Here is an 11,768-nt window from a genome sequence, read left to right as displayed (position 1 = left end):
TATTGAGAAAACGTTTTCACATATTAAGAAATTGTCCAAGGGTACAGGAAGAAAGAGAGAGGTAGTAAACTGTTGATAACTGGGCGAAATATTACCGATAGTGATGATAAAAGTGCTTGTCAATAAGGTTAAGACGTACACTGCGCGTCAATGATCCTGTCCTATGCGGGGCAAGGAGAGCGTAGAACTGGCCAATCAGCCGCTGCTATGCTGCCAGTTGATTGGCCAGTTCTACGCTCCCCTTGTCCTGCGTAGGACAGGATCATTGTCGCGCAGTGTACAATGACTGATTAATTAACTGCTGTAATGTGAAAGTTTATTATAGCTAATTGTGAGACAATTGGAGGAGCATTAGCTTCCCGCAGAAGTGACGACGATGCTATGATCACTAGAAATGGATTTTTTAGCAATTAATAATGTGAAAAGTTAGTTTCTAGAAGCCGGCTTTTAAAAAAAAATGTACGTATTCAATACGAGATATAGTTAAGTTTATCTTATTTCTCTCTCTTTTTCTTTTAGAAAAAGCTCAGAGACTCAAACTTTTTAATTTGGATCATGTAACGTTTATGAAAGGAAAAAATATATCTCTTAGAAGATTGGATATACATTATCTTCAGCATGAAATATTCTACATGAAATCATCCTAGAAGTAACAGAAATTGATCTATATTCAAGAGTATTATTAGGATTTACATTTAAGATATGATGAATTTATACATACAAAAGATTATGAGTACTCTAGATATTAAATATAAATGTAAATATTTAAACAACTGAAAAAATCTTGATTTATAATTCTTATTTTAGAATCTTTATTTATTCCTAATCTTGATTTATAAACTTATTTTAGATTATAATATAGAATTATAGAAATATATATCTCGTAGAATATAACATATATAAAATTATAGAATTATATATTATCAGAGATATACATATATATTTCTATAATTTATTGCAAAAATAAACTAAATATTATTTGTATAATAATATAGTATTGAAAAATTTGTTGAAAATTATACATTCAAGACTAAAGAGACACTTGACCAAGTACTCTGGAAATTTTCTAATATAATTCCTATTTTATAATCACTATGGCATTGCTTGTTCTTTCTGCATTTGTTTAAATACTTTAGGGAAATCAATCTCAACAGCAACATTATCGACATTATCGACATTTCCAGTACTTGATGAAACACCAGGTGTGTTATTTGGCGTATATCGTGCTGGAGAATTTTCTCTCGACTCTTCTAGATCTGAAAACATAATTGAAAGATAACTATGTATAAGAAAATGTATCCTTCCTTTTCAGGTATATTGATATTTATAAAAAAATTTACCAAAGAATCTTTGACTTTTCTTTCTCTTAACAATAATAATTAAAAGTATGACAGCTATAGCAACCACCAATACCATAACAGCAGTCATTCCTCGTAACAGATTTGTCTAGACAAAATAAATTTAAATAAAATTTAAGTATAGAATTAGATAAAATTACTTGGCACTTTTACACATTTCATATTTTAAGGTACCTCAAAATCGTTTTCCCAAAGTTTCTCCCAATCATTTTTGACTATTAATTCAATAGAACCAACTTTGAATTTAGACTCATTAAGTAAACCTTTTGAAATACATTTATAAAAGCCAGATTCTGCTGTTGAAACACCCTATAAACATAATATAAAAATATTTTCGAAAAAAAGAAAATCTGAAATAACTGTGATAAAATATCTGAAAACTTACCCTTATCTGGAGTGTGCCAGTCAACACTTCATAATTATATTTCTTTTCATTGAAAGGATTTCCTGGACCAATGAACTGGTCATTATTTCCAAATTGCCACATCATAAAACGATGATATTCGTCAATACTTAAGCATGGAAGCTCAGCCAAGTGTCCAGCTGACACTTCTTTCACTTCTATCACATCACTTGCAGTTTCAGACTTTCGTAATATGAATGATAAATAAAAAAGTATAAAAAACCACATTGTTGTCTAGAAATTAATCAAAAAATAGTAGTTTATTCTATCAATTGCACACAAAATGATGCTGAGATTTTATAGATTAAAGATATATTTCTCCTTATAATAATGGCTATTTAATATACATATATCTTTATTTTATTTCGAGATTGATAGTTACAAAGCAGAATCATACAAAAAAAATATATTTTTATATAAATTATATATGCAAAAAAAAACAAAAAATGTCAAACTTATAGAAGTATATAAAATTGCTGTATTTTGCCACGACTAATATTAGCAGACTGTCAGATGTTGCTATTCTGTCTTTTTCTCATTCATTCCATAATTATAGTCTAATTACATTGAACATTTTTTTCTCCTACAGCTGTTAATACCGTGAAACCAGCTTATTCTTCACAGATGTTTGTCACAATGATCATTCAATACACAATTCAAGGGGCTTTTCTTAACGAAGTTAAGAAGTTAACGATGTTGCATAATCATAACAGCAACTCTTATGCGTACTTGTTTATTGCTCTTAATTTTTTTCTACGTAAATGGACTCAATAGCTACAGCACCAGCATAAATTTGTGATTTTGTAAATTTGTGTGTGTTAAAGATGCTTTTTCAGTTACTGATGAGAGGATTGCTACGGCAAGCACTGCCATAGAGTTGCTTATTTATAACTCTGTCCTATTTGGCCTTGTAATACTAAAGTATTTATAGTAGACTAGATTTCTACCCTGTGACTATTATATCTTGTTCATTGTGACTATTACATCTTGTTCTCAGATCTTGCTATAAAGGCTCTACTGATTCTTTGCAGAAAAAACTAGAATTAAATATTTTATAAATTAAATAGTTTATATATTTTGATATAATCAATATAAATTAATATTTGTGATAACACATAATGCTTTATTATCCAGTAAAGTGTTGGAATAAAAATTAAATCATTTATAAAAGCAATAAGCATATATATAATTATATATTTGATTTTATACAGCAAGTAATAATAATATTGATAAGATAATACTTTGTTAGTATAATCATATGTACAAGCCCTTGGATAACTTGAAGCAAGCTGGGATTTGTCCATTTTCAATATCTAGATTGATGTATCAAATGGATAAAAACATCGGTTGCTAGTGCTGGAAGGAGTAGCCAGAAGGGCGCCAATACTACTTTGGCTGGTAGAGACCAGTGAGGTGCCTCCAATTTCAAACAAATCAGAATCTGAGCACATAGTTTCAGAAGCACAGCTGTCATATACCATGCCTGAAACAATAATGTTACTGAGACATATTTTCTTTTTTTAAGTAAAACTAAATTTATTAAATTTCCGTTCTTTATAACATTATCATGTTTTATCACATCTTTATATTTCTGTAAAACAATCTAATGTTTTTGTAAACTGTATGTTAAAAACAAATTATAGTTTTGACAAGGAAAATGTACGTCTTGCTAAATTGCGACTTGAAAATTAGTATGAAAATACTTGCCTCTCTATGCAAACTATTGACACGTCTGTTCTTGCAGTGTGAGATCATGTTGAAAACGATGTAAATAAGAAGAATGTTGTCGTACAGCCACATTGGAATGAAAACAATAAACCAATTCCATTGTATTCTCTGATCAAGCCTCAGAACCAGCAGGATCAAAAATATCAGCAAATTGAACCACGTGAACAAGGCGCGATGCAAAACCGCCATGGAAGACAATTAATAATGCAAAATCCCGAAAAGATTATGCATTTGTGCATAATCGATATTTGACAGTTTTAATCTTTTACAGCCAACAAAGTGACAATAACATATTTACATGTATGGTAGACTATGTTATTTTCGATCACTCTCTATTTTATCGATATAGTTTTAGATTTTGTCTTTACGATGTTTTAGAAAACCGTAAGATGACGCTGCAGGTTCGATAATTTTGCGAGACTAAAATCATGTGTCCGTCTACAAAAAAAAAGAAAAATTAAATTTTTTATTTATATTGTTTACGTTTTGAATAAAAAATATGTATTGAAACTTTGAAGAGAAAAAGAAGGAATAGAGAACATCAGCATGAAAATGAAAAGTACAACGAGAAAAGACGAAAATATGGTTTAATATGTTATTAATCTTTGGAGAAGATTATTAAAGAATTTTCAAAAAGAAAACTAGTTTTTCTTTAATAGTGATGCTATATCTGATGTCCACTTTTTACAAGGTACGTGTTAAATAATACTGTAGCAATTAAAATAATTCTCCAATAAGGTATTTGATACTAAAAAAAGAACGTAAAAATTTTGTAATATTGCATTATTCAGCGATTTACAGTGACCTGTTACGTATTTCTCGTGTCATTGTGATAAAGATCGCGATATACGCCTCTTCCCGGGACATAATTATAAGTGATCCTTGACAGTGTGTTGGAAAAGAAGGCATCGAGCAGCGAAGGCGCCGATTATCAACGACCAATGAAATCTCGTGTATGACGAACGTCTGATGTTATCGGATGACAGTCTCGTATCTCGCAAACACCGCGCACGTGACATTGATTCTCTGGAAAAAAGAAATGGAATAACGAAAAAAGGAAAACATCAATATAAGGACAAAGGGCGTTTTTCAGCAAACGACACAGAGGACACAGTGTAACACAGTGAGTCATTTCATCCTTTACGTTCGGCAACCAACAAGGATGAAGTGATACACTGTGTCCCCTCTGTGTCACACTTGCTGAAAAAGGCCCAAAATAAGGGAAGAATAAAAAAAAAGGAAAGGAAGCATAGAATAAAGAAAATAGAATTTTTTTATTCGCATTATTATATCGTTCCTGCAATTTTTTTTTACATTTTTAGCGTATTGTCTTTTAATACAATTAATTTGATATTATTAAGATCACACGTACATATAACTATTTGTTCAATATAAGAGATAAAATAATTTGAGATGGAGATTGCATCTAAAAGAATTACTTTATTATTATTTCTTTTTTTTTTCAGAAAAAAGGCGGGCAAATTTAACGTGTTTACGCTACTGTCATGCAAAAATCAATCTATATATACGATGCCTCGTTCATCTCTCAACTTATTTGAGGATACATCGATTCTTTGTTTCTTCTCGATTACTTCTCATTTGTAAATCTGTAAGCGGTTTACTAATTAATTGAAACGAAACAACACATGAAGCAGCTGATCCACGTTTGTGGATTCAAAAGTTGTGCGCGTATTTTCGCATGTGTGAAGAAGAATTGTGATTGAGAATATAAACATGACAACAGATTCTGAAGTATGTATATATATTTTATATCTAATAGATAAGAATCACTCAAATGTGACTTTCAGTGATTTTCATTTTCAATGTCATAGAAACATGACAAAATAAATTTTAAATAAATAATCGCGTGTTGGATGTATGCAGTATATTTGAATGATACTTGAACAGAGAGAGTAACATCATTTGTTTAAATCTCGAAATTACTTGTCTTAGAAATTAAAATAGAGATTATCTTTTTTTACTTTAAAATTTTAATTCTTAATCTTCCTTTTATCTGGCAAGTAAGTTTTATATCAAAATTCTGTTAATCTCTTGAGATTAAGAAATAATTGAAGGATATAAAAAATATCGCGATATATTTGCATCTCTCTGAAACTTAATTCAAATTCTATAATAATCGCTTACTGCTCCAATTTTTGGATAATTATTAAAAATTAAGCAACAATTGTGTTTAAAGATGAAATCGATATTGGATATTCTATATATATTTTGCGTTCGCATATCGATAAATCTTAACGCACTGAAAAACATTTGAGATAAGTATATTGGTATGCATGACATAAAAAAATTAATGATGAATTAATTATGTTGGAGTAAAAATAAAAATTCTTGCTTCTATATATCCGTAGACAATATGCAAAAACACTTAAACGTATAATTGATATGCTAATCGAGATATCGTTCTTTACTAATACGAAATCAAAAGTCGTACTTTCTACATGATAATTATACGTTAATTATACCAAACTGTTATTTGTTTCGTGCCATTGAATTTGTTGTTTATTCATATGAAGAAATACATGTCGAAATAAGCATACAATCGGATTGGGAAAACAGAAAGAGAGGCGAAACGAGGCACGACTGTAAACGAGCAAAGGCCAAATTCCTTACGTTACTTCGCTGACTGCGCAAAAGTGCGAAAGATATGTCTGATATGCGACACGATCTGCCGGACTACGACGGATCGGTCGATGACAGAAAGACACGTCCCTTAACGTAATACATAATGCCTCTTGTGACGCGACTATAAATACACGTGCCTAATGATTCTATTCCGAAAACGCGAGAAGCCGAGTCTATTTTAACGGATTGGAGTGGGTCCGCGTGTCCCATTGACCCTATGGCCGCCTAAACCAGTCTTAGACGGCGAGACTAGCGTCGAGCATCGACTATCTATTCGCAAATAGCCGTAGGTTCTCCGATCTCGCGAGATCACCTCATCGCCGAAATTTTGTAATTCACGTCCTTGCGTCCCTTGCCCGCGTCCCTTGCTCTTTAACCTCTCTTTCTCTCGCGCGCTTCGGATCCACGTGGTTCACCGGGTCCATCACGATGCAAAACATACGAGCGTTGGTAAGTGGTCGATTTCGATCAAAACCGAGGAGTCGCTTGTGATCTCGCAAACATCCTAAAGATAACATCGAACGATTTTATTTATTTTATACTTTAGCGTGATATTCTTTTTTATGACGATAAGTTCGGATTTATAGCAATTTATTTGATATGTAAAAAGAGGCGATCTTTTTTATCTAGTTTATAGGTATTATATATCTGTGAAAATTTTATTTATATTGTTATTAATTCTAGAAAATATGTAAAGCGTTTATTCATTCACATTCTTGAAACTATTAATCTAAAAACTTTCAATAGAATCTGCATCTAAAATTTAAAGAAATATTTAAAGTAGACAAATTTATATTGTAAAAGTCACACACAAGTTCTATGAGTCAAAATTGTAAAGATATTGTATGTATATCAAATGAAAATTTATATTTCTAGGTGCTCCCAGTCTTGGCTACGGTAGGAACAATAATTGTTATAGGAGTCGCATTTAAAATATATAAATCTTGGAGTGAAAAAAGGAAAAAATCTCCAATACTGCTGGTTGATCCAGTAGTCAAATATAGTTTACCTTTAATCCAAAAAGATATAGTAAGTCATGATACAAGAAGGTTTAGATTCGAATTACCAACACCGGATCATGTTCTGGGTCTACCTATTGGTCAGCATGTACATTTAACAGCAAGAATCGGAGAAGAGGTTGTGATACGATCATACACACCTGTTTCAAGTGATGATGATCATGGCTATGTGGATCTTGTCATCAAAGTAAATAATTGAATTATTAAATTAGTTATAATCTAAAAAAATAATGGTAATATATTTTTATTCATACATTTAATCATATTTTTCAGGTATATTTTAAGAATGTGCATCCAAAATTCCCAGAAGGAGGAAAATTGTCTCAATATTTGGAAAACATGGAAATAGGAGACACCATTGATTTTAGAGGTCCATCTGGTAGACTGATTTACAAAGGAAATGGAAAGGTCTCTATAAAACTTCTTAGGAAAGAACCACCTGTGGAATATAATGTTAAGAAGGCAAATATATCTCTCATATATTAAACACGATTATTGCTACATAAATTTTTTCTTATCATTAAAAGCAATTTTATATATTTTTTAAAGGAATGTGTATAATAAATCTACATTTCTTTTTCTGTGTAGATTGTGATGATCGCTGGTGGTACAGGCATTACACCGATGTTACAGTTAATCCGTGCAATAATAAAGGACCTTACAGACGAAACTCAAACTTCCTTGTTGTTTGCCAATCAAACTGAGAAAGATATCTTGTTACGAGACGAATTAGACGATATCGCCAAAAAATACCCAAATAAATTGAAACTTTGGTACACATTAGACACAAGTAGCGAGGGATGGCCTTATAGCACAGGATATATCAGCGCTGATATGATAGAGAAACATATGTTTCCACCATCATCAGATACCATTGTACTGATGTGTGGCCCACCTCCGATGATCAATTTTGCTTGCACTCCGAATCTCGATAAACTTGGTTATGATAGTAAATTACGATTCGCATATTGATTGATTTGTCATGCAGATCATTGTAGAAAGCTTACATCTGGCAAAGATTTGCTTTGTTTTTAGTACCTCAATAAAGTCAGGGGTAAGTACATTTGGCTAAATGTATATAATCCGCTTTACATTAATTATGATAGATATTGAATGATTTGATGCCAATCAAAGATTTATCTGCTAACTTTCCATTAAAATTTATCTGTAAAGACAACTCAAACAGTATTGCATAACTAGTGTATAAGTGTTAAAAATATATCAAAATGTAACTGTGCTATATAAGGAGGAGATGTCTCTCCTTATAATTTTAGAAAAAAAAAACACCAAAAACTTTTTATTTTTTCTTTTTTATTCATAAAAGTGTTTGGCAAACCAAAATCCATACGATTTTAAAACAGTGAAAAATTAAATTTACATAGAATAAATAATTTTTTTATGACTAAAAAATAATTCATTTAATCCTATATTTTTTATTATAAAAAGATGTATAAAAATATGTGACTAAAGTATATCATTATAGTATATATTGATACAAAATATTATATAAATATTTTTTAATGTAAAGCATTTATTCATGTTGAATCTATTGTATTGTTATAAAAAGTCTTAATATAGAAAAGTTTTACTTATTGTATATCTTGTTTGAGAAATCGGGAGAAATAAAATATCATTGTTATAGAAATATAACACATATTTAAAGCAATGTGGATGATATATTCTGCTTACTGTGATAATTAGTACATTAGTATCAAATATCATATAGCATCATGGAAAGAGAAACTAATGTGCAATGAAATAATACTTTAATAATAGTAATTTAATAATATTAAAGATCTTTATTTAAACATGTTAATTTTAGAGGTTGCATGAAAAAGTAATGACAATGGTAATAGCATGTGAAAGTATCGCAAACCGAAGCAAAAAATAAAAATTCTTTATTTATATAACGATTAACAACGTCCTCTATCTTGAGTGCGTTTCCTAGGAGCAGCGCGCAAAATATTATCTACACGCAATATCATTTCCGCTGCTTCGGCTGCGCTCACGAGAACTTGTCTTTTTACTACCCAAGATTCGGTGATTCCTAGACGCTTCATGCAACCAATTTTACCCAATTCCATATCTGCAAGATGCAATAAATTCAATTTAGTCATGAAAATTATTCACACATACACACACATACGATATATTATATATCATAATTGATAAACATAGTAATGGAAATAGTTAAAAACTTGCCTAATCCCATGGTGTTGTTGCCGGAATTATGCGCAGCTCTCAATTCACTAATCAGTTGTGCAGAGTCATAGCCAGCATTGTCAGCGATAATGGTTGGCAATTGCTGCAACGCCCGTGCGAATGCTTCCATCGCAACCGCTTCCTTGCCTGGCGTGGAAGCGGCCGCGCGCATAACGGCACAAGCCATGATCATCTCGCTGCATCCGCCGCCGTAAACTATCCTCGACTCACGCACTGTAGCGGCCAAGACGCAGAGCGCGTCGTGTAACGACCTCTCAGCCTCATCGATGATCTGCTGGGTCGCGCCGCGAATAACAACGGTACATGCTTCACCTAATGAAACTCCAGAGAATCTCAGAAGTGTATCTTCTCCTATCATGACCTATGTAACATAAAGAATATATGTATCGATTAAATATATAATATATATAATTTGTATGTGTGTGTTTTGTGTTAATTTGTTAGTTATATAATGCTTATTAATGTAAATACATATCAGATATTGAATTGCAAGAAAAAAAGAAAAATAAGTGGACAGCTTACCTGCTCGATAAGATCGCACTTTCCAAGCTTGACTAAATCTGGATTGTCAAAAGTACTGACTATTTCGCCGCCGGTAACGAGTGCTAGTCTCTCGATACCGTCGAAATCTGCATGCTCGATAGCCATAATTCCAGCATCAGCAAACAATTGTTCTGGATAATTGTAAATCAATTGTCTATTGATGAAAACGTTGCATCCATGCTTCAAGATCTTGTCGACCTTATCCTAAAATCAAATATAGAGATTATTGATTATAAGTTTAGGAATGTGTATGAAAAAAATTTGGTGCAAATTTTACCTTCATCTTTTCTTTCTCCGCAGCTTCTAATTCTGCAATTTTTGCCATCGAATCCACGCGAACTCTGGAACCAAATACCTGCACAAACAAAAATGCATACAATGTTAGTCATTTAGGTAATTAAGTAAAAAAATATAGGAAAAAAATTTAATTTTAATTTAAATTTAATAATTTTAATTTAAATTAAATTTAAATGTTTAAATTTTTTTCCTTATTTTTTGAGTCCCGAATCACTTCCCGAAGTACCACGAGCGATTTTTCGAACACCTTGTATAATAGAAGTGTATACCTTAATTTTGTCCGTGTCCATAGGTGTATTAGCAATAAGTATTTTTGCGTCGCTAACTTTTTCTGGTTGGTGAACGCCAGGCTTCTTATCCAACAGGAAGCCTTCATCCAAGAACGAATCAGCGAGTGTCGCACCACGTTTCTTTATAATTTGAATAGCAGACAAATTACCGGAACCCTTAAGTCGTAATACCGCGTCAACTGACAGCTTGCTAAAATGTTCCTTATGTTGCGATAAGATCTTGGAGCTCAATGTTGTACGTGCGATGCTCAGTAAATCCTCACGGAAACGTTCAGGGTCCGCCGAATTGTTTGCTGATGCATTAGTTAGAGCTTCCATCGCTACATTGGTAGCGTTTCTCCACCCACTGATAATAGTCTGCGGGTGAATTTTTTGATTTTCAATCAATTTTTCTGCTTCTCGTAAGAGTTCAGCAGCTGCAAAAAGGTACAAAATCAAGCAATGTTTAAGATTAATACTAATAAATTCAAATAAATGATATTGTATATACCAAGAACAGTGACCGAAGTAGTGCCATCTCCTACTTCATCATCTTGGACACGAGATATGTCTACCAAAATCTTGGCAGCAGGATTATCAACACCGATACTCTTAAGGATGGTAGCACCATCGTTAGTAACTTGTACTTGCCCTGCGGATCTTCCATGAGATACAAGTATTTTATCCATACCCTTAGGACCGAGGGTGGATTTCACTAGATCTCCAATAGCTATGGCTCCAACAAACGAGCTCAATCTAGCAATCTCTGCCTTTTCTTCTCCAGCTTCATGTTTAAAGATCCGCACTGGATTCAAGGAGACCTTGGAACAAACAATTTGGTAAATAATTTATTTGTTGACAATTGATTAAAAAAAAAATTGAAAATCTTAATTCTTGAATATCACATCGTGAAGTGTTATAATGTAATTGAAATTATCGCACAAGTTTTCCTCCTACTATTTCGACGAAATACATGCGCCATTTGTCATGCTTTCAGGAGACCGGGTTCCTCCCCCATCGAGGCTATCGTTTACTCCAATTTTAAAGAGAGAAAGATTACAAGACCGCGCATGTTACTTACCATTGTAAATTAATATGAGGAACGTTTTATATTTTTCTGCAAGAGAATCACGCAAATTTCGTGGAGAAACGAAAACGATCGTCGTACGTTCCTCGAATGAACAGATGCAATGGCGACAAGACAAATGTAATCATTCACAATTCAGACAGCTACCGCCACGCGACCTGCACCTTCGACCCATTTCTATGAAACGTTCGATTTATT

At 32.4% G+C, this 11,768-nt stretch overlaps 4 protein-coding genes and 1 long non-coding RNA gene across 10 annotated transcripts; 2 read left to right on the top strand and 3 right to left on the bottom strand.

Annotated features, from left to right (window-relative positions):
- Positions 1-50: 50 nt before the first annotated feature.
- Positions 51-1,257, top strand: LOC145975883 (uncharacterized). Its single transcript, XR_014440122.1, has 2 exons — positions 51-425; positions 520-1,257. It is a non-coding gene; the product is annotated as an uncharacterized LOC145975883 (long non-coding RNA).
- LOC145975855 (uncharacterized) lies at positions 789-2,634 on the bottom strand. 3 transcript variants are annotated; one of them, XM_083106598.1, is made up of 5 exons: positions 2,327-2,634; positions 1,744-1,995; positions 1,533-1,667; positions 1,341-1,446; positions 789-1,256 (listed from the first exon to the last, which is right to left on the bottom strand). In XM_083106598.1, exons 1-5 carry the CDS (start codon positions 2,333-2,335, stop codon positions 1,093-1,095), a joined length of 666 nt encoding a protein of 221 aa, XP_082962724.1. In that variant the 5' UTR covers positions 2,336-2,634; the 3' UTR covers positions 789-1,092. The 3 variants fall into 3 exon arrangements, with proteins under 3 accessions (XP_082962724.1, XP_082962734.1, XP_082962731.1); XM_083106608.1 differs by having other exon boundaries at positions 1,744-1,944; XM_083106605.1 differs by having other exon boundaries at positions 2,361-2,634.
- LOC145975876 (transmembrane protein 60) lies at positions 2,099-6,225 on the bottom strand. 2 transcript variants are annotated; one of them, XR_014440120.1, is made up of 5 exons: positions 6,121-6,225; positions 4,295-4,515; positions 3,469-3,927; positions 3,003-3,244; positions 2,099-2,798 (listed from the first exon to the last, which is right to left on the bottom strand). XR_014440120.1 is itself a non-coding variant. In XM_083106631.1 (3 exons), the coding sequence occupies exons 2-3, from the start codon at positions 3,676-3,678 to the stop codon at positions 3,068-3,070; spliced, it is 387 nt and encodes a 128-aa protein (XP_082962757.1). In that variant the 5' UTR covers positions 3,679-3,927; positions 4,295-4,516; the 3' UTR covers positions 2,936-3,067. The 2 variants fall into 2 exon arrangements, 1 of the variants encoding a protein (XP_082962757.1); XM_083106631.1 differs by lacking the exons at positions 2,099-2,798; positions 6,121-6,225 and having other exon boundaries at positions 2,936-3,244; positions 4,295-4,516.
- Positions 3,501-8,748, top strand: LOC145975805 (NADH-cytochrome b5 reductase 3). Of its 3 annotated transcripts, none has more exons than XM_083106564.1 (7): positions 3,501-3,789; positions 3,868-4,180; positions 4,281-4,604; positions 4,956-5,241; positions 7,009-7,338; positions 7,425-7,613; positions 7,740-8,748. In XM_083106564.1, exons 4-7 carry the CDS (start codon positions 5,224-5,226, stop codon positions 8,121-8,123), a joined length of 921 nt encoding a protein of 306 aa, XP_082962690.1. In that variant the 5' UTR covers positions 3,501-3,789; positions 3,868-4,180; positions 4,281-4,604; positions 4,956-5,223; the 3' UTR covers positions 8,124-8,748. The 3 variants fall into 3 exon arrangements, with proteins under 3 accessions (XP_082962690.1, XP_082962683.1, XP_082962673.1); XM_083106557.1 differs by having other exon boundaries at positions 4,281-4,612; XM_083106547.1 differs by lacking the exons at positions 3,501-3,789; positions 3,868-4,180; positions 4,281-4,604; positions 4,956-5,241 and adding an exon at positions 5,878-6,582.
- Positions 8,749-8,807: 59 nt separating this feature from the next.
- Cct2 (chaperonin containing TCP1 subunit 2) lies at positions 8,808-11,723 on the bottom strand. The gene is made up of 7 exons (XM_083106458.1): positions 11,565-11,723; positions 10,995-11,304; positions 10,484-10,920; positions 10,195-10,272; positions 9,897-10,121; positions 9,354-9,735; positions 8,808-9,237 (listed from the first exon to the last, which is right to left on the bottom strand). The coding sequence occupies exons 1-7, from the start codon at positions 11,565-11,567 to the stop codon at positions 9,065-9,067; spliced, it is 1,608 nt and encodes a 535-aa protein (XP_082962584.1). The 5' UTR covers positions 11,568-11,723; the 3' UTR covers positions 8,808-9,064.
- Between the last annotated feature and the right edge of the window lie 45 nt (positions 11,724-11,768).

This window comes from Camponotus vicinus, unplaced genomic scaffold (assembly GCF_025532165.1).
Source record: "Camponotus vicinus isolate PSW18456_S1 unplaced genomic scaffold, iyCamVici1.0 SCAF_1, whole genome shotgun sequence".
Lineage (NCBI taxonomy): Eukaryota > Metazoa > Arthropoda > Insecta > Hymenoptera > Formicidae > Camponotus > Camponotus vicinus.
This window is presented reverse-complemented; position numbering and strand designations above follow the sequence as displayed.